The 22,836-nt window shown below is 52.0% G+C and overlaps 1 protein-coding gene across 2 annotated transcripts; it reads left to right on the forward strand.

Moving 5' to 3' along the window:
* Positions 1-4,716: 4,716 nt before the first annotated feature.
* Positions 4,717-11,340, forward strand: PROM2 (prominin 2). Of its 2 annotated transcripts, none has more exons than XM_040538546.1 (24): positions 4,717-5,098; positions 5,320-5,369; positions 5,503-5,705; positions 5,828-5,948; positions 6,102-6,165; positions 6,243-6,332; positions 6,427-6,626; positions 6,702-6,776; positions 6,864-6,927; positions 7,038-7,197; positions 7,294-7,446; positions 7,742-7,865; positions 8,382-8,473; positions 8,556-8,640; positions 8,759-8,905; positions 9,025-9,096; positions 9,170-9,262; positions 9,348-9,401; positions 9,778-9,858; positions 10,006-10,074; positions 10,171-10,260; positions 10,451-10,557; positions 10,662-10,740; positions 11,104-11,340. In XM_040538546.1, the coding sequence occupies exons 1-23, from the start codon at positions 4,882-4,884 to the stop codon at positions 10,723-10,725; spliced, it is 2,475 nt and encodes an 824-aa protein (XP_040394480.1). In that variant the 5' UTR covers positions 4,717-4,881; the 3' UTR covers positions 10,726-10,740; positions 11,104-11,340. The 2 variants fall into 2 exon arrangements, with proteins under 2 accessions (XP_040394480.1, XP_040394481.1); XM_040538547.1 differs by having other exon boundaries at positions 7,038-7,191.
* Positions 11,341-22,836: the final 11,496 nt, after the last annotated feature.

A 22,836-nucleotide genomic window follows, 5' to 3' on the forward strand; every position in this document is an offset into this window, starting at 1 on the left:
TTTGGTTAGTAAGAAAAGACACTCAGCAATATCTATTTTAATGCAATTAAGCAAGCCCCCATTATTTCATTCCTGGCTTTAATAATTATAATTGTTTTACTTAGAAATCATTAATACGGTTAAGCAAGCCCCCATTCTTTTATCCCTGGCTTCATTTTCATGTAAAAGTTCCAGACACTCACTGAAGCAATGGCGTCCATGCTGAACTGAGGTCAACATGGCAACAGAAACACATCCTGATGAAGTAGAAAAACAACTTATTTCTGTCAGCCTCCTGCCTGGGGCCTGCTCCGGCGGGGGTCCTCCACAGGCCGCAGCCTCCTTCAGGGCACATCCACCTGCTCCGCTGTGGGCTCCTCCACGGGCTGCAGCGTGGAGATCTGCTCCGCCGTGAGACCCATGGGCTGCAGGGGGACAGCCTGCTCCACCAGAGGCCTCTCCACACGCCGCAGGGGAACTTCAGCTCCGGCGCCCGGAGCACCTCCTGCCCTCCTTCTGCACGGACCTTGGTGGCTGCAGAGAGCTTTCTCTCTCCTCCCTGTCCCAGCTGCTCTTGTTCAGCAGGTGTTTTTCCCCTTTCTCACATAAGCTCTCATGCAGGCGCCACCACCATCGCTTTTTGGCTCGGCTCTGGGCAGCAGCGGGTCCCTTTGGAGCCCTCTGGACCTGGCCCTTATCTAACATGGGGCAGCTGCTGCATTCTCCTCGCAGAGGACACCCCTGCAGCCCCCCGCTACCAGAACCTGTCCACGTAAACCCAATACAAGACACCAACTGAACCTCCCTGATTCCCAGCAGGTGGATCAGGCGGGGAACCCGTGCCAGCACCCAGCAGACTCTCCTGGGCCTTGAAAAGCAAGCCTTATGGGGACGTAGCACCCAGAAAGAACGGAGTCACACAACAGGACTCATTTCCAAAACCGCTGCGTGGACACCTGGGCCAAAGAGCAGGGCCTTGAGTGGCTATATCACATACCCTATCGTGCACCAGCCTCTGGGAAAATCAAAGGATGCAATCGACTGGTAAAGACTGCACTGAAAGCAATGGGTGCGGGGACATTCCAACGTCGGGATAGACCTTTAGCAAAAGCCACCTGGTTAGTCAAGAGCAGGGGAGCTGTCAACCCATCCGGCCCTACCCAGTCCCACCTCTTAACGGACTGCAGAAGGAGATAAAGTCCCTGTGGTGCGCAGAAAGAACATGCTGGGGAAGACAGCCTGGGTTATTCGTGCCTCGGGCAAAGGCAAACCCATCCATGGGATGGCTTTTGCTCAAGGACCTGGGTGCACTTGGTGAGGAATGCAGAAGGATATGGCACTCTGATGGGCACCTCAATTTGGAGTGAGAACAGCCAGTGGTTTGAACTGTATGATGTGAATTGCTCTATTGCTGGAGCACATTGTCACCTGGCGCTGCGATGCTGGGATAACGGCTCCGGTGTCCATGCTGTCCTTGTGCTGTGCCTGTGCTGTGCCTGTTCTGTGTCTGTGCTCTGCCTGTGCTCTGTCTGTGCTGTGTCTGTGCTCTGTCTGTGCTCTGTCTGTGCAATCTGTGCTCTGTCTGTGCTGTGTCCATGCTGCATCTGCGCTGTGTCTCTTCTGTGTCTGTTCTGTGTCTGTTCTCTGTCTGGGCTGTGTCCGTGCTGTGTCTGTTCTCTGTCTGGGCTGTGTCCGTGCTGTGTCTGGGCTGTGTCTGGGCTCTGGCTGGGCTCTGGCTGGGCTGTGTCTGGGCTGTGTCTGTGGTCTGTCTGTATTGGCCTCCTTTCTCCCCAGTTCTTCTCAGAGCCTGTCTTCAGATGAACCTTTGTCAGCCATCCTGAGACAAGCCCACCTGCCAGTGGGGACAGCCCATGGTGACGGGGACACTGGTGCCCCACCATGCGCTGGGGCTGGGGCCCAGGGCCATACTCGACGGGGACCCCCTGCACCCCCCAGGCACCTGCCTGTTGCAGGCCCCCGCCCACCGCAGCCCCCCGCCACCCCTTGTCCCGGGGCCTCGGCTCCGGGGGCAGGCGCTCCCCACGCCCCGCACCGTGACCAGCAGCCAGGGGCAGCTGCCGGAGCCCTGCGACCACGCCGTGGGGCTCAGCAAGGACCAGGGGCCCCCGCTGCCTCACCCCACTCCCCCCGAGCCTTTCCTGGCTCCATCGACCTGCAGCACCCAGACGGCGACGCCCCATGGTGAGTTTGGCGCTGGCACAGCCAGCCAGTTGTCGCCCCACACCCATGAGCCATGGGAAAGCTGACATCGCCCGTCTTGGGGGATTTTCTTGCTTCGTCCTCAGTGGCAACAGCCCCAGAGGTGCCTGAGGAGCCCCTGCAGCTGCCTGAGCTGGGCCCTGATGCCTTCGCCGAGGCCTTTCCAGAGCTGGCAGGGGACAGCCAGCAGCTGCAGCACGTGCACGACCAGCTCCTGGCCGACCTGGACATCCCCGGCATGGAGGAGCTGCTCAGCTGGCTCGAGGCCGTGGAGCCCCAGGACGCCTTCCCCAGTGTCCCCAGCAGTCCTGCCCTCAGCCGCTTCCTCTCCCAGCTGCCCGACCTCTCCGAGGACATCGAGGAGCCGAGCACGCAGGGACTGGAAGCCACAGGAGTCCTCGGTGAGGTACCCTCAACCCCTGGGCTGCGCCCCGAGAAGGTTGCGGGTGGGCTGTCGGTGCAGTCCCCTGTTGTGCCGGCAGTGAGCCCCGCCCTCAGCCCTGCAGCCAGTCCCCTGCCCAGTGCCCGTCGTAGACCCCTACCCAATCCACCCCTGAGTCCCTCCAAGAGGTCCTCTGACACTCAAGTCCTCAGTGCCCGTAGTAGACCCCTGCCCAAACCCCCCCAGAGTTCCCTCAAGAACCTCCCCGACCCCAAGGTCCTCACTGACCAGAGGAGACCCCTGCCCAAACGCCCCCTGGGTCCCCTCAAGAGCCCCCTGGCTGCCCCTATATCCACCGGCACCAAGCGGGGGGTCAAGTGCCCCGCACCCACCAGCACCCCTGGGACAGCAGAGAGCTCCCAGGACAGGAGGCTGATGACAGAGAAACCCCCCGGCAAGGAGAGGAAGATGCTGCTGGGCCAGGGTGTCCAAGGCCACAAGACGCCATGCCAGGGGAAGACGGGTGGCAACAGTACCATGGCTGGCAGCAGCAGGCAAGCGGGCAGCGGCAGGCAGCAGTGGGCGATCAACAGCACCATGGCACCCAGCAAGAGAGCCCGATGCCCAGGGGCTTCTGAGGGGCATGAAGCAGCTTTGCCGTCCCCCCGCAGAGGATCGGCCCCGTGCAATTCTTCGTGCAGCTGCAGAAGGACCACACCATAGCCAAGTATTACGGCTACCCGTGACCCTGCACTCCTCGACGGCCCCCACAGCACTCAGGCCTGCTCAGCACGCAGGCGCAGAGACCTCTGCAGGCATCTGCTTCAGCTTCAGCCACACTCTTCAGCCCTCTCGCTTGCCCTTTCCCCTCTTTAGTGCTGTAGCTAATCAGTGTTTCGCATTCCTCTTTGCCACTCCTGGCATCCCATGCCAGCACCAGCACCACCACCTGCATCTCTGCCCAACACTGGCAACAGCATCCCCACCACCTGCATCCTCAGCCTGGGCTGGCAGTGGCTCTCCCAGTGTCATTGCTATGGACCCACCTGCAGCAGAGCTGGGAGCTGCACGGTCACCCCTCAGGTGCAGAGCAGGAGGACAAAACAGCCCCCAGCCACTCATGCCCACCTGTGGTGCAGGATGGGGCACGACACATGCCATTGTCCACCAGCCGCTGCCACCAGCCCCATCCCTTCCGCTCCAAAATTCACCCCTCCCCAACAATCCTCTCTGGGTTCAGGAACTGTTAGCATGGGAAGTGGGAAATATTTGGGAAAGTAAATGATTATTGGGTTGGGAAATCACTGGGATTGGATTTTTTTTCTTATTTATTGTCATTTCCCGTATCTATTGCTCAGTTTAATATATTATTAAATAATTTTTGTTCACTTTTTAATGTCTCTGCCTGCAATCATTCATAGAATTAATGCAGTGGATGCCCTAACACAGTCCACTCCTGCTTCCCATGCCTACCCCATGAATTTGTGTGGGGATGGCCGCCATGGAAAGGAGTCAGTGTATGGGTAGAGAATTGCCCTGGGTCATGGACACCCATGGGAGACTTAGGGAGTGGCAGGAGGAGTGGTTCCCATGGTACAGGGAAGCGGGGGTGGTTGGGGCTGCTTTGCAGACATATAGACTTATACAGATGCCTTGCATGTAATTGCTCTTCTGACTCCATGCTTTTCTAGTCCTGGGAGTTTTGTCCCAGGACAGGGACTCAGTCAAGCCTGTATGTCCAGGGCAGGATTTTCCAGTCCATTTTGCATCTCATTCCCAGAAGGGCTGTGAGGAGCAGCGCTTGGTGTCCCCCATCTTCTCCAGTAAGGTGCTGCAAGCACCCCTGGCTGGGGAAAATGTGCCTTTTCTTGGGGGGAACTGCGCCACACTGCACATTGCCCCCCAGGGGAAGCAGTCTTGCTTCCAGCCGTCCCTGCCACTAGTGCTCAGCCCATGCTGGCTTGCAGGATGCAGCCCTGGGACTCCTCCAGCCCGGGGTGAGGGGGCTTTGCTGCCCATGGGGATGATGGGGACTGGGGGGACTCAGTGGTTGTAAAACAGGCCTGGGATGGTTTGGAAAACTGTGTGGCTCATAACCCCGCCTCTGCACGGCCCAGCCAAGCCCAGATGCCCCGGGGAGCCCTGGGGAGCAGCTGCGGCAGCGTCTGGGCTCAACACAGCAGCCGACCTGTCAGGCAGGTTTCCCAGAGCAGCCAGAGAAGCCAGCCAGGACCAGGCATGCCCCTCCGTGCGCTCGCAGGCTGACGGGGCCGCCCGGCTCTCTCCTCACCGCCGAAGCCATGCAGGCGGCCGGGCTGCTCCTCACTTGGGTGCTGCTGCACCCGGCCGGCACCCAGCAATGCCACCCCAGCAGCCCTGGCAGCATCCTCCGCTTCACCGACACCCATGCCGAAATCCGGGTACCAGCACTGCACCGGGTGGCCAGCTCACTCGACCCCCTCTACAGCCTCGTCCGACACTACCTGGACCTCATCCAGCAAAACCCTCTGCCCACAGGTGAGTCTCCCAGGGACCCATGACATTACCTCCGTGGGTGCCACCATCCCTTGGAGCCCCTCTGCAATCCCTGTGCTAGTCACCTAGGAATGGTCAGCGGGGTCTGAGCTGCTTTGTCCCTGCACCGAGTGGTACAGTGCCAGGGGAGGGATGGGGATGCATCTTGTGGGACATGGGAGCTGCCCCCAGCGCATTCACTGGCATCATGTTTTTTTTTACAGAGCTGCTCAGGGCAGCCCTGAATGACCCCAGCTCAGTTCGGACATCACAGGTGAGCAGGGACATGGGGACAGGGAAGCCATGGTAGTGGCACCTGCCCAGGATGGGGAATTCATGACAGTGAGTGGATGGAGTGCCCCAAAATCTGCATGTGACCATGCTGACTGTGCTCTGCCGTCACACAGGTCGTGCAGTACGAGCTGGGCTACGTCATCTGTGCTGCAGTGGCTCTGCTCTTCACTGTGGCTGTTCCGGTGGCTGGGCTGTGCTTCTGCTACTGCCGGAGCCAGCAGCGGTGCGGGGGCCGCCTGCGTGCCCATCGGCGCTCACTGGGTTGCCGGCGCCGCTGCCTCCTCATCTGCCTCTCCATCACCTCCCTCATCATCCTGTGAGTGCCCCAAAGCCCTCCACCACTGTCCCCCCTCACCCCAGGGTGGACCGTGCCCATGGGGACAGGGATGGGGTTGCTCTGTGGGACCCCCCCCATCACTGCTTGCTTGTCCCTGGCAGGACCAGTGCCATCTGTGCCTTGGTCACCAACCAACGGGTGAAGGAGCAGATGGAGCCAGGGCTTGGTGCTGTTCCAGACACACTGCGCACACTGCGGCAGCACATTGACAATGTCCCCCAGGTGGGTCCCCAAGCAACTCTGCTATCCCAGGGTGGAGCAGACTGGGAGGTCAGGTGAAGCTGGTGCATTTTTAATGGAAAAGTAGGGTTTCATCCCCTCTTGGAGGATGCTACTGCCATGTGCCCCCATACACCAGCTCCTCTCTCTTTGCAGGGTGTGCAGATGGTGGTGGACCAGTTTGAAGTGCCCCGGCAGCGGATAATCTCCGACCTGGCAGGTAAGCATTGTACAAGCTCCCAGTGCACCCCAGCCTGGGCTGGGACAAACAGCTGATGCTATCACGGTGCCTTGCAGGAGTAAGTCGCAGCGTGGGACTCTCCATCCATGCACAGCTGAAGGCAATGACCTACACAGCACTGGCAGACCTGCAGGACAGGGCAGGAGGTATGGCTCTCCCTTGGGCCACTGTCAAAGCCTTGCCAGGGACTGGGGTGGCCAAGTGGAGCAGTGAGAACTAGCCTTGGGCTTTCTCTTTAAGACCTACAGACCTCGCTGCACCATTTACAGATTCTCGACAAGACGGTGCGGGTGCTGACAGCGGCACGGGCTGAGCTGGAGCCAGTGCTGCGGGAACGGCGGCAGCGTGTGGTCGCACTCCTAGACGACCCACGCTGCACCTCCTGCGCCAGCATCCTGGGCAGGGCACAGAGCCTGGAGCTGGGTGCTGACTACAGCAAGGTGAGACAGGGTGCTGGTCCCCCCTGCCCCTCTGGCACCCACAAGGCTCATGGGATGCTTTCTCCCACCACCTAGGTGCCCTCAGTGGAGAAGGTTTTGAAGACATTGGCTGGTCTGCCCCGAAGTGATTTTGCAGAGATGATTCGGCAGGTAGGGGCAGATGGGGTTGAAGTGGGGTAGCCCGGTGCCCATAGGCAGCCCCGTCTGAGCTGCTCCTACCCTCTCTTCTCCTCACAGGGCAACGGTACCTTCAACTCTATCCCAGAGCTGGCTGTGGAGAGGATGGCACAGGTCATTCAGGGTGAGCAAGATGCCCATGCAGATCAGTGTTGCCCTCCGTGGGGTAAATCTGGGTTTAGGGGGGTGGCATGGGACACACGGACCCACTTCACCATGGTCTTGGTCCTGCAGAGCTGCGGGAGGAGATGACCCAAGTGTCAGAGAAGGTGCAGAGCATTGCCGATGGCTTCCCCCTCCCTGACTATACCTGGCATGTCAGCGAGGCCCTGCTGAAGGCAGAGAACCGGACCCAGCCTTTCCTCCGTGAGGTGGAGCGCTTCGAGCGGTACAGGTGACACAAATGGATGCTGGGGGTGCAGTGGAGGTGGGTGCTGAGCCCCCATGAGACATATCTGGGACTGTATCGTGAGGCTGCAACTTTCTCCAGGTGGATCACGGGCATGGCACTGTGCTCCATCATCCTCCTCATCACTGCCTGCAACGTGGTGGGGATGGCCCTGGGGGCATATGGGCTCTCCAAGCGGGAGGACCCAAGTGACTACGAGTGCCGAGGAGAAGCTGGCGCCAAGTTCCTTATGGTGTAAGCATCCCTCTGGGTCCCAGGGGTCTGTAGCCATCTCATGCCACCCCAAAAACAGAGGGGGACAAAATCAAAGGGACGAACGTGGAGCCACCTGAGCAGAAAGGCTTTTGTAGCCACCGCCTGCGCCAGCAGGTCTGGGAGAAGCTGCTCCTCCCTGGGAGCCCGCAGCTCCCGCGCCCAGCCAGCATGCCCAGGCGCAGGAAGGAGCCGCAGGGCTGGGCAGGTTGCCGCAAGCCTGCTCAGGTCTGCAAAGCTGCCAGCAGTGCCTCCGTGCCTCCTCTCCCTCTTTCAGTGGCGTAGGCCTGGGTTTCCTGTTCTCCTGGCTCCTCATCCTCTTGGTTTTTGCCACGTTCCTGGTTGGGGGCAACATCCAGACATTGGTTTGCAGGAATTGGGTCAACCAGGAGATTTATAAGGTGGGTAGCCATGCATCTGTCCATCACTCCATACACGTCTGCTTGGGTACACCAAGATGCCTACAAATGCTCTGCCTCCTCTCCCTGAACCCTGCTTGGAAAGCCTTATCCTAGACCAGAATATTAAGATGAGGATTAGGCCGCTGGATTTGCAACAGCAGCAGGAAATTGGCTTTTTGCTGGTTAATTTGTTTGGAGTGACAATGCTCCCACCTTCACCCCTGTCCCCTGGGTGTTTGGGGATGCTGTGCTCTGAGGTGCTTGTGACTGGTGACATGCTGCTGTGGGGCTAGGAACAGCACCAGGCTTTATCCTGCAGTCATGCACACACAGGCAGGGCCGTGCAAAGGGCTCTCCTCTGCTTCCCTTCCCAACATCATATAAATACATGCAAGATTAGCTCCAGATGGGATGGGGCACCCCAACATGCACCTGTGAGGGCAGAGCAATCCCAGAATCATGTCTGGGAGTGCCTGTGTCTGACCCTACCCCTCTTTTTCTTACTGTTTTGCCCAGTTCATTGACACCCCTGGGAACCTGCCTCCATCCATGAACCTCACCCGCCAGCTCAACCTCAGGAGAGACTCCAACCTCAGCACCACTTACCGGTAGGTGCTCACAGGATACCACCTCTGCCCCTAATTAGTGTGAGGCTTGTGGTGATGTTGCCACTGTCCCTTCAACTTGCAGGGAGTGCAAGAGTGGTGCAGGTCTGTGGGAGGTGCTGCAGCTAGAGAAGTCCTATGACCTGGATGAGCACCTCAAAACACCCAAGGTGAGGGCTGGCTTCAACCAGAGCTTCTGGGAAGGGGAATGCAAGAGCTTTATTGAAGCTAATGTGATGGAGATACCTGGTCCCAAACCTGTGGCATCCCCCTGTCTCACGCCTGCAGTACACGGCCAACTTCCAAAAACGCCTGGGTGACTTCACAACGCACCTTGGTGATGTGCGGCTCCTCCGCAGTGAGGGCAGGCAGGATCTGGAGACCTTTGCCCGCAGCGGCGTGGACGAGGTAGACTACAGACGCTTCCAGGAGGAGGTGAGGGGATGCTGACAGGGAGATGGTCCCCCCAGTGGTGGGCATGTTGCGGCCAGCCCAACAGGGGGCCACTTTCCAGGGCTGGTTTTCGGGCAGACTATGACTCTATCTTCCTCTAGATGAAAATCCCTGTAGTGCAGACCAGCCTCCCTGGCCTTGCAAGGAGCCTGGAGGGGCTGCAGAAAATGCAGGTGAGTGGTAGGGCAGGCAGCAGGGGCTACCTGCATGCCCAGAGGGCTGTCCTCATCCCACTGTTCCCTGCAGAGGAATGGCACAGTGGCAGGGCGGCTGGCTACTGAGGCCCAAGCCCTGTGGCAGATACAAAACTCCACGGTGCAAACACAGGAGGCTTTGGTGGTGAGTCCATGTCTGACATGCATCTTGTGTCACTGTGGAGGGGGGAACAGGGATTTTGCAGCTATTTCACCTCTCTGTCCTGCAGGTGAAGCTGGGAGAAAGCATCCGGTTCCTCTCTCAATTGGCACCACACCTCCAGGTACTATTTTCAGCTCCAAAAAATATGCAGTGCCATATGGGTCTTGCTACCCAGCATCCCAGAAGTGATTTATAGGGTGATGGAAGCCCAGGAAAGATGTAACCCCAGGAGGACTGGTTTCTTCAGTGACTCAGTTTCGCTGCTGCAAATTAGAACCCCCTTGCAGCACTCAAAGCTGCATCCCTGATAGAGCCATCCCATGTTGTTTAGCCCACTCCCTGCCAGGAGTTTTCTCTCTCCCTGCCTACCAACAATCAGACCCAATTTGAAGCCTCACTCTGCACATTCCACTCCCCACACACCTGGGGCACCTGTCCCACTGGACCAGTGATGCTCACTGCTCTAAGGGTGTTCTGTGCTCCCTGTGCTTCTCCAGGAGCGGGTGAAGACAACGCTGGCCACCACAGCCTCGGTGGAAGCCCAGCTGCCCTTGCAAGCCCAGCAGATCCTCCGGCAGGTGAGCCAGGGCTGGATGAGGCTTCAGGGGGATACAATTCCCCACAGCCAGAAAGGAAAAGTGGTAAAGAGGCTCTGGAAGAAGGGAAGGAGCACCTCCAGCCCTCATTTCCAAGCCTCACGTCCATGCTGCCTTCCCTCTGCCCAGGAGATTGGCTGCTTCACAAGGAAGGAGCTGAGGTACTTTGCACAGTACCTACACTGGGTTGGGCACACGGTAAGTGCATGCCTTTGCTGTGGAGTTGAGGAAGCGAACTGTATCTCCCTGAGCTGGGAGTGATTTTACACTTTGCCTCCTCACTTTTTGTTCCAGCTGAGGGAGGATGTGGCTTCATGCCAGCCACTTGCCACGGCCCTGGACAATGGGCGGGTGATCCTGTGTGACCGCATTGCTGACCCCTGGGTAAGGACCCTGTGGTCATGGTCCCTCTGTGGATGCCCTTACCCAAAGTAGCACATATTCAGTGCAGCTGAAGCCGACAGCAGCCCTGATGCCCCCACATCAGGACCAGCTAACACAAGACTCCCTAGACCCCTCTGGGCCTGCCTCTCCCCGAACAGCCAAGCAGGACCTGTGTGCTCTCTCCTTGCAGAATGCTTTCTGGTTTAGCCTGGGATGCTGCACCTTCTTCCTCATCCCCAACATCATCTTCGCCATAAGGCTCACCAAACATTTCCGCCCCATCCGCAACAGACTCATGTAAGCAGTGGACACAGGGTGGGCAGACTCCCTAGGATGATGCAAGGAGGGGAGTTGTGTGCTCCTCCTCGACCATCTGATTGTTTCTCCTTCTCCCTCTACAGCTCTACAGGGTCAGAGGAGACCTGTCCTTTCCACATCCCCCGTGTCACAGCACTCAAGCTCTAGGCCAGGCTCTGCCAGGTATGGTGGCAGGCTAAGACCTGAGGCACTTGCTTCAGGAGCTCCTGCCTGTCAAACTCATGTGCAAACATTACAAGGCTTCCTCCACCTCAGTGTTCTTGGGGGTCTGAGCATCCTTCCTGGGCATAGGACACTCAGGTGTTGTAGGGTTCCAGGTCCCTCTGACATCTATTTCTCAGTGTCCTTCAGGGTCTGAGAATCCTTCCCAGTCGCAGGGCACTTGTGTCCATGTGCTGTAGGGATCCAGGTCCCTCCAACAACCCTTCCTCAGTGTCCTTGGGGTCTGTACATCCTTCTTGGGCACAGGGGCACTTGTGTCCGTGCATTGTAGGACCCCAGATCCCTGTGACATCTCTTCCTCAGTGTCTGAGCACTCATCAGGGACACCCCCAGAGCCTGGCTGATGGAGGGTGCCAGGACGTGCCCCCGCAGATTCCGCTGACCGCTGGTGCTCCCGCTGCACATACAGACCCTGCTGGGATGCACACCCGACTCCCTCCCACCCACCACAGCCCTCCTGCAGCAGCACACTGCGATGCTTCTCTGCTCCCAGGATGGACCCAGGAATGGAGCACATTAAACCCTCCCATGCCAAACCCACCACCACCTGCCTTTTTTTTTGCGATCACCAGTGCTGGGTCTTGTAGGGAACCATTTGGGCCTGAGGGATGCAGCCCCTTGGGGGAGCACGCTGGGCCCACAGTCCCCTCTGCCCCCTCAGAGGCTCCCAGGGCTGAGGCTGCCCACGGTGGGGATGAGGCCATGGCTGTAGGGGCTCCGGAGCCAGGGGAGGGATCTGGGGCTGAGGGGAGCTGTGGGTTGGGAAGGCTGAGGAGATGCTGCGGGAGTGCCATGAGGGCCATGAGAGGCCATGACTGGGGCACTCCATGGCCGTGCCAGGGAGGAGAGGCCTCAGAGCAGTGGCCTCTGGAGCTCCAGGGCTGGGAACACTCTGCAGCCAAGGGTAGGTGGCGGCTCAAGGACTCTGGGGCAGGGCATCATCAAGAGGTGGCAAGGCTGGGCCCAGCTACCCATGGGACCCCGGCTCCAGCCACCCGGACCCAGGCAGGGGCCTCGGTGGAGACGTGCTGGAGTCACAGGAATGGAGACCCAGAACCCCTGTGGGGCTGGGGACCCTCCAGGCTGGGTACTCAGTGCACTGGAGATATTCACCAGCATTTATGATCATTAATTATTATTGCTTGGCCCTGGCTGGTGTTTCTGGTAGTCCTTGAAGAGGCTGGTGAAAAAAGCAGCCCCTGTGGTGGTTGCAGGGATTTTTAGGAAGCAAGAAACCCCTTTGCCCAAGGCCTGAAAGATGAGACATAAGTAAACCCACCTCTTAAAATTAATTAGAGGTAAGTTCGGGGGGGAGAGCGGGGGGCAAAAAATCAGGATAAGTCCTCAATTTTGTGGGTAGGAGACCCTGCCAGAGCTGGGGATCATTTTCAAGCTCCACTAGCTGAAATGGTATATGTTTCATATGTTTTGTGGTTCGGAAGCTGCTTCACCGCAAGGAAACACAGCCGGGGCCTTTGACTTCCAATTTACAGCATTTATGGCTTTGTGGTAGGAAATGTCTAAAATTTCTGTAGTATCCTCCATAATCTTTAAAGCACTTTGACCCTATCAGCAAGTTATTATTTATGAAATCTATAAAGGGGTTGACAGATCCGTGCCTTCAAAGTGAGTGAGGATTTCCCTGCATTTCCCTAACTGAAAAACTCTCTACTTGGTAACTGACAGGGAAATACCCCATTTTATGCATTATTAAAGGATTATTGCTACCCAAAGCCAGCAATAATGCATAAAATACCTATGTTATGCATTATTTAGGTTGTTGCTGCCCAAAGCCATCTGGTTCTATGCAGTATTTGCCAGCAGAGGTCAGTATTGCAAAGCCTTTTTGCAAAGAAGGGCTTTGGTGAGTGCATGTTCAAAGAATTTCTGCAGGAACCCAATGGCATGTCTTCAGCCCATATAAAAACTATGTGGTGGTGTCACCAGCAAAAATTGTCTTTAAAATGAATCATTTCCAGCTGGCAACCGGTCATGAGTGGTGTTCCCCAGGGGTCGGTGTTGGGGCCCATCCTCTTTAATACCCTTACTGATGATATGGATAAGGGAATTGAGTGCACCCTCAGTAAGTTTGCAGATGACACCAAATTGGAGGGTATTGTCAATCTTCCAAGATAGTAGGGTGGCCCTGCGGAGGGACCTGGATAGGATGGGTCGATGGACTGAGGCCAACGGCATGAGGTTCAACATGGCTACGTGCCTACTCCGCTCTGGTGAGGCCACACCTCGAGTGCTGTGCTCAGCTTTGAGCCCCTCACTACAAGAAGGACATCGAGGCCATGGAGCATATCCAGAGAAGGGCTACAAAGCTGGTGAAGGGCCTGGAACACAAGTCCTGTGAGGAGCAGCTGAGGGCACTGGGGTTGTTTTGTCTGGAGAAGAGGAGGCTCAGGGCAGACCTTATTGCTCTCTGCAGCTACCTGAAAGGAAGCTGTGGGGAGCTGGGGCTTGGCCTCTTCTTGCAGATAACTAGCGATAACACAAGAGGAAATGGCTTCAAATTGCACCAGGGGAAGTTCAGGTTGAAAATGAAGAGAATTTTTTTTCTCAGAAAGAGCAGTCAGGCATTGGAACTGAAGGTGGTAGAGTCACCGTCCCTGGGGGTGTTTAAGGAAAGGTTGGACCTGGTGCTCAGGGTCATGGTTTAGTGGGTGACATTGGTGGTAGGGGGATGGTTGGACCAGATGATCTTGGAAGTCTTTTCCAACCTTAATGATTCTGTGATTTTGTCTTCAGAGGAAGGCTGGTGGAGGGGAGAGGCAGGGGTACCACAGTGGGGTACAGAGAAGAGATGTTAGTACCTGGAATTCAATTAGAAAACACATCTACAAACCTTCTGGGTATATTTTGAAGTCTTACAATCATGTAATTCTTACAAAATTATAAAGGAATGGTATACTTCATGTTTTTAAGCCCCTCTCAACAGCAGTACTACATTTTAAATAAAATTATACTCAGTATGTGGTATAGAAGAGCAAAGGGCTTATCTACCTGAAAAGGCGAGTAACTGAAAATATTTGTTGGGCTGATCCATTGATTAAAAAACCATACAAGTGTGCAAACAAAGGAGCCTAATTCAATTAGTTCTTCTTACCAAAGTTATTTCTTGTAGCTGGACCATAGTAAATGAAGTGCCACACAGATGAGCAATGAATAACAGAGGAGTTCATCCCAAGAGAGATGATTGTTATAAATATGCATGGTCAGAAGTACCGTAGTGCTGTTTCCTGCTTGGTAGATAGACAGATTAAAAACATGACTGGTTGCATCTCTGGGTTAGTAGTAAATAACCAATGAATAATCCAGAAAATTGTTCTAAACCAAATAGACTGGGGATTCTTTTTAGTTTTAGGAAAAAAAATGAAAATGAGGACAAGCTGGCTAATGATTCCTCAGCTGAAGCAAGGTCATGAGGTTTATGAATAACTTCTGATTCCTTCCCAAAGGGGCCTTCTACAGTGGTTTAACAACCAATGGGCACCACCACTCTCATCAATGAATGGCCCACTCTCTCACTCCACCTGAAAAAAAAAAAACAGACTTCACAGAACCAAAAGGAGAAAAAAATAGTCTCTAATTCCCATGACGAAGTGATGTTCGGCCACTTCTTGGGTAGAGGGGCCTCAATACATGTAGCAGTTGCTTGGAAAGACAGACACTTTCATAACAAGAGACACATACACACAGGCACACACACCCTTCTGCTTTCACTTCCCCAGCTTTTATTGCAGAGCATGACATTATACAGTATGGAATATCTCTTTGGTCAGTTTAGGTTGGCTGCAACAGTGATGTCCCCTGGAGCTCTTGCCTAGCCCCAGCCTACTGTCTTTTGGGGGGGGAGGAAGGGGCTCAAGAGACAGCCTTGATTCTGTGTCAGCAGGAGCCAAAATGTTGGTGAGGTATCAACACTGATCTAGCTAGAAGAGCAGAACACAACACTGTGGTGAAATGAACTCCATCCCTGTCAGACCCCGTACACTCCCTTCTGTAGGCTGACACACCTTACCCCTGCTCATTTATTGATAACATAAAGACTAGAAATGACTTATTTCCAGCTCCTGGATGCAGTGTGTTTTACAAAAAGTAGTTATCTCCTTCATCAGAGTTTTTTTTTTTTTTCCTCTATCTTGTTTTGTATGGGATCTGTGTTCTGTGCATTTAACTAAACCATTAAACCATTTCCCTTCTCATATCTTCTCTCTTGAAATTCAACCCCTGCAGCACCTCACCTGGCACACCTTCCTTGTGCTCGATGACTGACCCTGAGAAGTGTCTACAGAAGATCAATGGCTAGACAGCAGCAGGAGCCAGGAGCTCTGGCGCTAGCCCAGGTGCAGTTCCCCACCAACACCTATTTTGAGACATAAATCCCTTTTCCTTAGTCCCAGAAATAAGAAACTGGTGGGAACTAAGGAAAAAATACAGGAAAAGTGTTTACAGCCAATTCTACCACAACCTGCCTATTTTTGGAATTAAAATAACATGAGGGCTTACTATTGTTTTTTCATTTTCCTTTTATTCCTTTCTATTTTTCAAGGAACACCGATCTCTTTTTTTCTCCAGAAAAAGGACTTTTGTCCTTTTACATCTACTTCTCTCATCATCTCCTTAAAATATCTCCAAAAGCTAAAACTGTAGCATCTCCAGAGGAAACAGCTGCAGCAAAATGTTTTTCCAAACTTCATTCTCATCCCAGTCCCCAAGATATTCCCTTTAAAGCTATTTTTGCAGAAGAGTTACAGTGGTTACTGAGGGAGCAATAATACCCCAATTTGCAGCTTTACATAATTTAATCTCTGCTGAGGAGTTGACATGATTGTACCAAACTAAACATCTTTGGTTCTTTTTGTGCAATGGATGACCTAATGAATCTTTAGCAGAATAACTCCAGCTCCCACACATGCTAAGCTTGGTGAGAATTCAAGTCCCAGAGGATTTGCTCCAGCTTAATTTATTTTTTACGTGACAAAATCCTTGGACTATTGATACCATAAAAATATTTTGAATGGTGCAGATGTTTCTGGCCAGAATACAGACAATAAAATACCCTGGGAATTATAAACCATGTTGTATTATTAGCACTGATTATTATTTCCTATTTCATGGTTGCAGATGGGGCTTTGCTTGCAAGATACCTCATTGTGCCAAGCCTGGTGTGAGCAATCTTCTTGGTCCCTTGGCAAGATTTATGTTCCTCCATCCTCCTTAAGCCCTGCTAGATAGCAACTCCAAGCCCTGACAAACCTACATGTTTCTATCCTTGTAATCTAATCCATAGTAGTTCTGTACAGATTTAACATAACTTTTCTTATCCCAGCTTTCTCCAAGCGGTCTGCAAGCCACGGCATTTATGCTACAGCTGAGAGCTGGTGGGAGTTAGCAGGAGATAGAAATAAGGAATAAATCCTCTAGGAGAGTTGCAGGCTGTAGTGTATCAGCTCAGCCACTCATGCTAACACATCTCAGTTGCAGATATATTAACTGGTTGGCAACATCTAGATGTTGCTATGGTGCGAAGTCTTTGCTGTTGCTTACAGGTAATTGCTACCCAGGGAAGAAAACACAATTCTAAATGATTTTTTTCCACACCCCAAGCAAAGTTCAACTTCCTTATCTGCATGCTGGACTAATTGGGAGGTAGCTTTTTTTTTTTTTTTTCCCTTTAGGAAAGTCATGCCCATAGGATAATCTTGGCTTGATTCTAAAAGCAGGAATATTATGTGTGGGGTTTTTTGTTTGTTTTTATCACACTGCATTAAAAAAAAAATGAGCTGCATCTGCACCCCAGTACACTCACTGTAACTGTGCGTCTGAGGCATGATGTCACAAATCTCAGTTTTTTATAAATAAAAAATTTGCAAATCTCAGCTGCCTTCAAGCTCTGGCTGAAAAACAGCTAGCATCCCTGGGGATAAACCTTTTGGATCATCCCAAATGGTGCTTGTTTATACTAGGTAAAAGTGAGCACGCAGCTTTTAAGCTAACAACGTAGTTTCTGCAACACTTGCATCTCCAATGCTCAGCGCTGAGGTAGCCATGGAGATGGCTATGGGGAGCATCATGCCCATGACAATGCTGCATGAGCATCTGGAGCATCTTTGGAGCAGCATTCCTCTCCCTAGTCTCTTCCCTGCATTAGACCATGATTACTGGCTTGTTCTTGCTCCCACACAGGGGACAGTAAAGCTTTTCCCCAGCAGCAATTCCCCTTCCAAATTAAAAGGGCAAAGAATGAAACATGGAGCAGATTTGGTACTAATGTCTCTGAGTATTTGGTATATAACATCTCTTTGGTATATAATATCTCCTTGACATATAAGATAGAATCATAGAACATTTAAGGTTGGAAGAGACCTCCAAGATCATCTGGTCCAACCATCCCCCTACCACCAATGTCACCCACTAAACCACGTCCCCAAGCATCACGTACAACCTTTCCTTAAACACCCCCAGGGACGGTGACTCCACCACTTCCCTGGGCAACCCATCCCAATGCCTGACTACTCTTTCTGAGAAGAAATGTCTCCTCATTTCCAACCTGAACTTCCCCTGGCACAACTTGAGGCCATTCCCTCTAGTCCTGTCACTAGTTACCTGCAAGAAGAGGCTGACCCCCAGCTCCCCACAGCTTCCTTTCAGGTAGTTGCAGAGAGCAATAAGGTCTCCCCTGAGTCTCCTCTTCTCCAGACAAAACAACCCCAGTGCCCTCAGCTGCTCCTCACAGGACTTGTGTTCCAGGCCCTTCACCAGCTTTGTAGCCCTTCTCTGGATATGCTCCATGGCCTCGATGTCCTTCTTGCAGTGAGGAGCCCAAAACTGAACACAGCACTCAAGGTGCAGCCTCACCAGAGCAGAGTACGGGGGGACGATCACCTCCCTGGTCCTGCTGGCTACACTATTCCTGATACAAGCCAGGATGCCGTTGGCCTTCTTGGCCACCTGGGCACACTGCCGGCTCATGTTCAGGTGAGCATCGACCAACACCCCCAGAGCCTTTTCCTCTGCACAGCTTCCAGCCACTCTGCCCCAAGCCTGTAGAGCTGCATAGGGTTGTTGTGGCCAAAGTGCAGGACCCAGCACTTAGCCATGTTGAACCTCTTCCCATTGGCCCATCGATCCATCCTGTCCGTCGATCAGCCCACTGATCCATCCTGTCCAGGTCCCTCTGCAGGGCCTTCCTGTCCTCTGGCAGATCAACACTTCCTCATAATTTGGTGTCATCTGCAAGCTTATTGAGGGTGTACTCAATTCCTCATCCATATCATCAGTAAAGATATTAAAGAGGATGGGCCCCAACACTGACCCCTGGGGAACACCACTTATGACCGGTCACCAGCTGGATTTCCCTCCATTCACCACCACTCTCTGGGCCTGGCCGTCCAGCCAGTTTTTAACCCAGCAAAGAGCGTACCTGTCCAAGCCATGGGCTGCCAGTTTCTCCAGGAGAATACTATGGGAGACTGTATCAAAGGCCTTGCTGAAGTCTAGGTAGACTACGTCAACAGGCTTTCCTTCATCCACTAGGCAGGTCACCCGGTCATAGAAGGAGATAATGTTGGTCAGGCAGGACTTGCCTTTCATGAACCCATGCTGACTGGGCCTGATCCCCAGGTAGTCCCACATATGCTGCATGATTGCATTCAAGATGACCTGTTCCATCACCTTTTCTGGCACCGAGGTCAGGCTAGCAGGCCTGTAGAGCCCCGGATCCTCCTTACAACCCTTCTCATAGATGGGTGTCACATTAACAAGTCTCCAGTCATCCAGGACCTCTCTGGATGACCATGACCACTGACAGATGATGGCAATCACATCTGCCAGCTCCCTCAGCACCCTCGGGTGGATGCCATCAGGCCCCACGGACTTGTGACAGTCCAGGTGGAGTCCAGGTGGAGTCCAGGTCTCTAACTGTTTCCACCTGAATTGTGGGAAGGTTCTTCTGCTCCTCATCCCAGACTTCCAGTTCAGGAGGCTGAATACCCTGAGGATAAGTGGTCTGGCTAGTAAAGACATGCAAAGAAGGCGTTAAGAACATCAGCCTTTTCCTTATCCTCTATAGTCATGTTCCCCCTACACCCAGTAAAGAATGGAGATTCTCTTTGGCCCTCCTCTTGCCATTGATATATTTGATGGCAACCTCACCCTTACCTTGGGACTGCTCCCCCAGGCCCATCTCAGCATGAGCCTGACCCACAGCACAAGCCTCGCAAAAAGCCTGTCAGCTTCCCAGCTGGAAGATGTGTCAAAATGCATGGAAAGGTGCACATCATGTGGGAAACTGTTTCAGTGTGTTAAAAACCCTAATAGCTGTAAGCCTAAAAAAAAATATAATAATTCCCCTGAAGGCACACATTGCCCAAGCCCAGTTTATCTTTGCTTGTTTTACTGACACCTGGAGGAAAGAGGGATGAATGCTCAGCAGTGGGAATGGTAGAAAACAAGGTGGCCATGGCCCTGGAAAACTTTACCTGTGGGAAGAGGGGGAGATTAGGGCAGGAGCAGCTGGGCTAAGGAGATTTGCACACACGTTTGGTGAGAGAAGTGGGCTTAATCATCTCATCCTCCCCAAGCACTTGAATTAGAAACCATGTCACTGGGAGTGAGAGTTTGATTCAGTCTCCTGTGAATAGACAAATCCTGTGAATAAACAAAGCAGAGATCTAGACCAAAATTATGTATAGAAAAAAATATGGATTTAAAAAAAAAAAAAAACTTTACAGTTCTCTTTATCATTTCACCGTCTCCAATCTTGTGTCATATCAGTTTTTTTTTTTTTTTTTCTTAATTAAAAACAAAACAGCCTGTGTTTTCTGAAATTCCCATAGGGGAAACTGATTAGTTTTGCCCCTCTCCCAGTTCAAACCAGACCCATTTCAGAGGCAGCCCCAGGGACTGCTGCATCATCTCTGCTCCCATCGCCCTTCCCACTGCAGGGACAATGTTCCAATACGTCAGCCAGGCTTTCGGCAAGCTCCTGCACGCTTTCAGCTCGCAGCTGACGTACATCTGGATAGGAACTGGCACTGAAGCAATTTCCTGAAACTGCATCTGAGACTGGCACTGATGATTTATGTAAAAACAATGAAAATGGGAGTGCCCGCCTGGGGTGTGCCCTGGATTATTTTTAAGGAGCTGACCTCAGTGCTGCCGCACTATGTCATCTGATCATGCTCCCGTTTCTGAAAGTCTTCCAAGGGGATTGCAAGTTAAAAATAAATGAGAGAGGTGAAGGAAAGCCTCCTGGTGAGTCAGATATTACTAGCCCTGAAAAAAAAAAAAAAAGGTAAAGATATTCAGCTTTTCCTGCACAGGATCCAACAGGTTGGTCCTGCGCTACTTGGGGGCGGTCTGTGAGTAAGTTTATAGGAAGCTGGATTAAAGCATCACTGGCTGAGTATTTGTTCCTGCAGCTTTATGGAGGTTTAAAAGAGCCCAAATGCTGCCTGCCCTTGTCTGTTCAAACAAACAAGCAAGTTATTGAGAGGAAAGGACATAATGTGCTCTTTCTGTTAAGGATTTTGGTTCTTCTACATGCTCATGCTCCCAGACACAGAAGCAAATTGTTCACCCCAAAGGCGCTGACCCTGAGTGTCCCATGGCAGTTTCTCCAGAGGCACAGGACAAGTTATTTTTAAACAAAATGTCATACTGAATCTGAATTCAGACAGCAAACTTCTTCCTTGAAGGACTGTGATTTACTTATCCATGTAGCCTGATTTCTCCATAAATTCATCTAGCTATTGCTTGCAGCACCCAGACTTGATTTTTTTTCCTCTTTCAAAGCACTTTTATTACCAACGCTTATTCCAAAATGAAAAAGTATCCCCCCCCAAAAAAAAGCTTTTATTTTATTTTATTTTATTTTATTTTTTAAAAAATCAGTTATTTAAAAAATAAAAACAGTTTCAGCACCTGAGTGATGTCACTAGAGCCAGCAGGGCCACTCCCTGCAAATTCTGAGGGGTTGTACTCCTTGCAGATTATCTTTTAAAGCTGCAGTGCATCACTGGGAAGGCATCAGCCTGTAGTCAGGGATGCCCCCATCTGTAAAGAGTTTAGGCAGGCCCCTGCTTGGAATAGCAGATGTACACCAACAGAGCTTGTTATACTCCTAATCAGATTGTAGCAAGTGGCTGTATATTTATAGCTCTTTTAAGATAGTTGTCTAATAGTAGAGGGTGAGTATGTTCTCCAAAAAAAAGCTCACATTCAACTGCTTCAGCTAACTTGCTTCCTCGAGGATCAAGCTGTGGCTTGGAAACACAATAAGAAAGCTATCTCACTTATTTGCAAAAAGCAGTAACGCCTTTCAATGCTCACCCAGCTATGCCCCCAATAGGAGCCTCCCGCCCACAGCATCACGTCACACCAGTACCTGAGCCCCATCTGCCTGTGGAGTGATTTGCAAGGATGTGCTGCGGAGACCTGCAACCCAAAGGAGATACAAGCATGGGGGACGTAATTCCTCCCCCTGCCCCAGAACCATGGCTGCAGGCAGTCTCATTTGCTGGGGCAGGCATGAATTGATTTATTCTTTCATTTTCCATTCCAGCTTTTGGCTTTGCAACAGAGCTGCATCTGTTAAAAAATAAAATCCTGGAAACAGCATGAGATGGCGCTTGAAAAAATTGCTTTGCTTGCTTTTCCCTCGTGTTTCCTCTCCTGGCACATTTTTGGGCCGTTTGTGTCCTTGTCTGTCTCCAGGATTAGGAACTAGCTGTGACTTCTCCTCCACAGGATCAGAGGTTGTGCAGTTGCTGCCTGTGATAGAGTGGAGGTGCATGCATTCAGTGTCCTGCTCACACCAGTTTTGTAAGGAGCATCATGGCTTGCTTCCACCAATGGCAAAGGGCTACAAATTTGTACAGTCTTTTTATTTATTTATTTTTAACAGGAAAACTTACTGCACTCAAGAGTGGAGGAGAAACACCATCCATGAGCTGCACTTTCCCCTCATGCATTCCAATGCAGAATAAATGTGCGAGTAAAGATTTCTATGTAATTCTTCAGAGCCTTGTGGAAAACCCCCTTGTTCTAAAAATGGGCCCAGTGTGGCATTTCTTGTTTGTTGGCAGGGACCTGCCTTTCCTGAGGTCCCCAGGGACTTGAACCCTGGTGGAGCTTTACCCTGTGTGTGCAATGAAGCTCTATGCAAAATCCCTTAATAGTTGTTTTTTGTTTTGTTTTGTTTTGTTTTGTTTTGTTTTTAATTGAACAATGACATGGAAAAATAAGTCTGACTGAATGACATCTGTCCTTTTCTCTTGTACAGTTGCCCCTGGTGCTTTCCTTCCCTGCACTGCCATTGCCCCATTTATTCCCCAGGTTGCCTTTTCTCTGCTCTCATTGAGGCAGGAGCCAGATATCACCGAGATATTGCCTTCTCAAGAAAATCCCAAAGTAGAGCATTTTACATAAGAGATTGTTCAGTGGTGATACCAGAAAATAAACCAATTTACAAATACAAAAATGTATTTCATTAACCCTTAAAGCACATAAAGGGAAGATTGCTTGCAGCTATTATTGCCCTTGAAGGGTTTAAAGCATTTCCTATGGAGGGAATGCTTTCCTAGCTGATTCCTAGCAAGGTGATTGGTGTTCCATGCTTTGAGCTCCATGACTGATGCTCCAGCGTTCAAGAGGCATTTGAATAATGCTCTTAAGAATATGCTTTAACTTTTGGTTAGCCTTGAAATGGTCAGGCAGTTTGACTTGATGGTATTTGAAGGTCTCTTACAACTGAACTAAACTAAATTTCTTTTCTATTCTATTCTAAAGAGGTTTCCTGATGAGGTGACTGTGCTTGAGCCAGCTCAAGCCCAGATGTGTTCCCAGCTCCAGGGAGCAACTGCAGGACAGGGATGGGCTGTGAGACTTGGTGCTCTAATCCCCACCTCCAAAACCTGTCAGATCACCCCAAAAACTTAAATCCAGTAAACCTCACGCAAACTGTTTTCATGCTTTCCCCTGCATTTACAAGCTGTGGCTTTCCCCAAGCGAGCCAAATTGCCAGAG

This window comes from Cygnus olor, chromosome 27 (genome assembly GCF_009769625.2).
Source record: "Cygnus olor isolate bCygOlo1 chromosome 27, bCygOlo1.pri.v2, whole genome shotgun sequence".
Taxonomy (NCBI): Eukaryota; Metazoa; Chordata; class Aves; order Anseriformes; family Anatidae; genus Cygnus; species Cygnus olor.

What these genes read in the sequence shown, in the direction of transcription:
- PROM2 (XM_040538546.1), top strand. Translation starts at nt 4,882, where the DNA reads ATGCAGGCGGCCGGGCTGCTCCTCACTTGGGTGCTGCTGCACCCGGCC. An exon ending in TGGGTGCTGACTACAGCAAG is followed by an intron (nt 6,627 to 6,701) that starts GTGAGACAGGGT and finishes CCCACCACCTAG; the next exon opens with GTGCCCTCAGTGGAGAAGGT. An exon ending in CCCATCCGCAACAGACTCAT is followed by an intron (nt 10,558 to 10,661) that starts GTAAGCAGTGGA and finishes CTCCCTCTACAG; the next exon opens with CTCTACAGGGTCAGAGGAGA.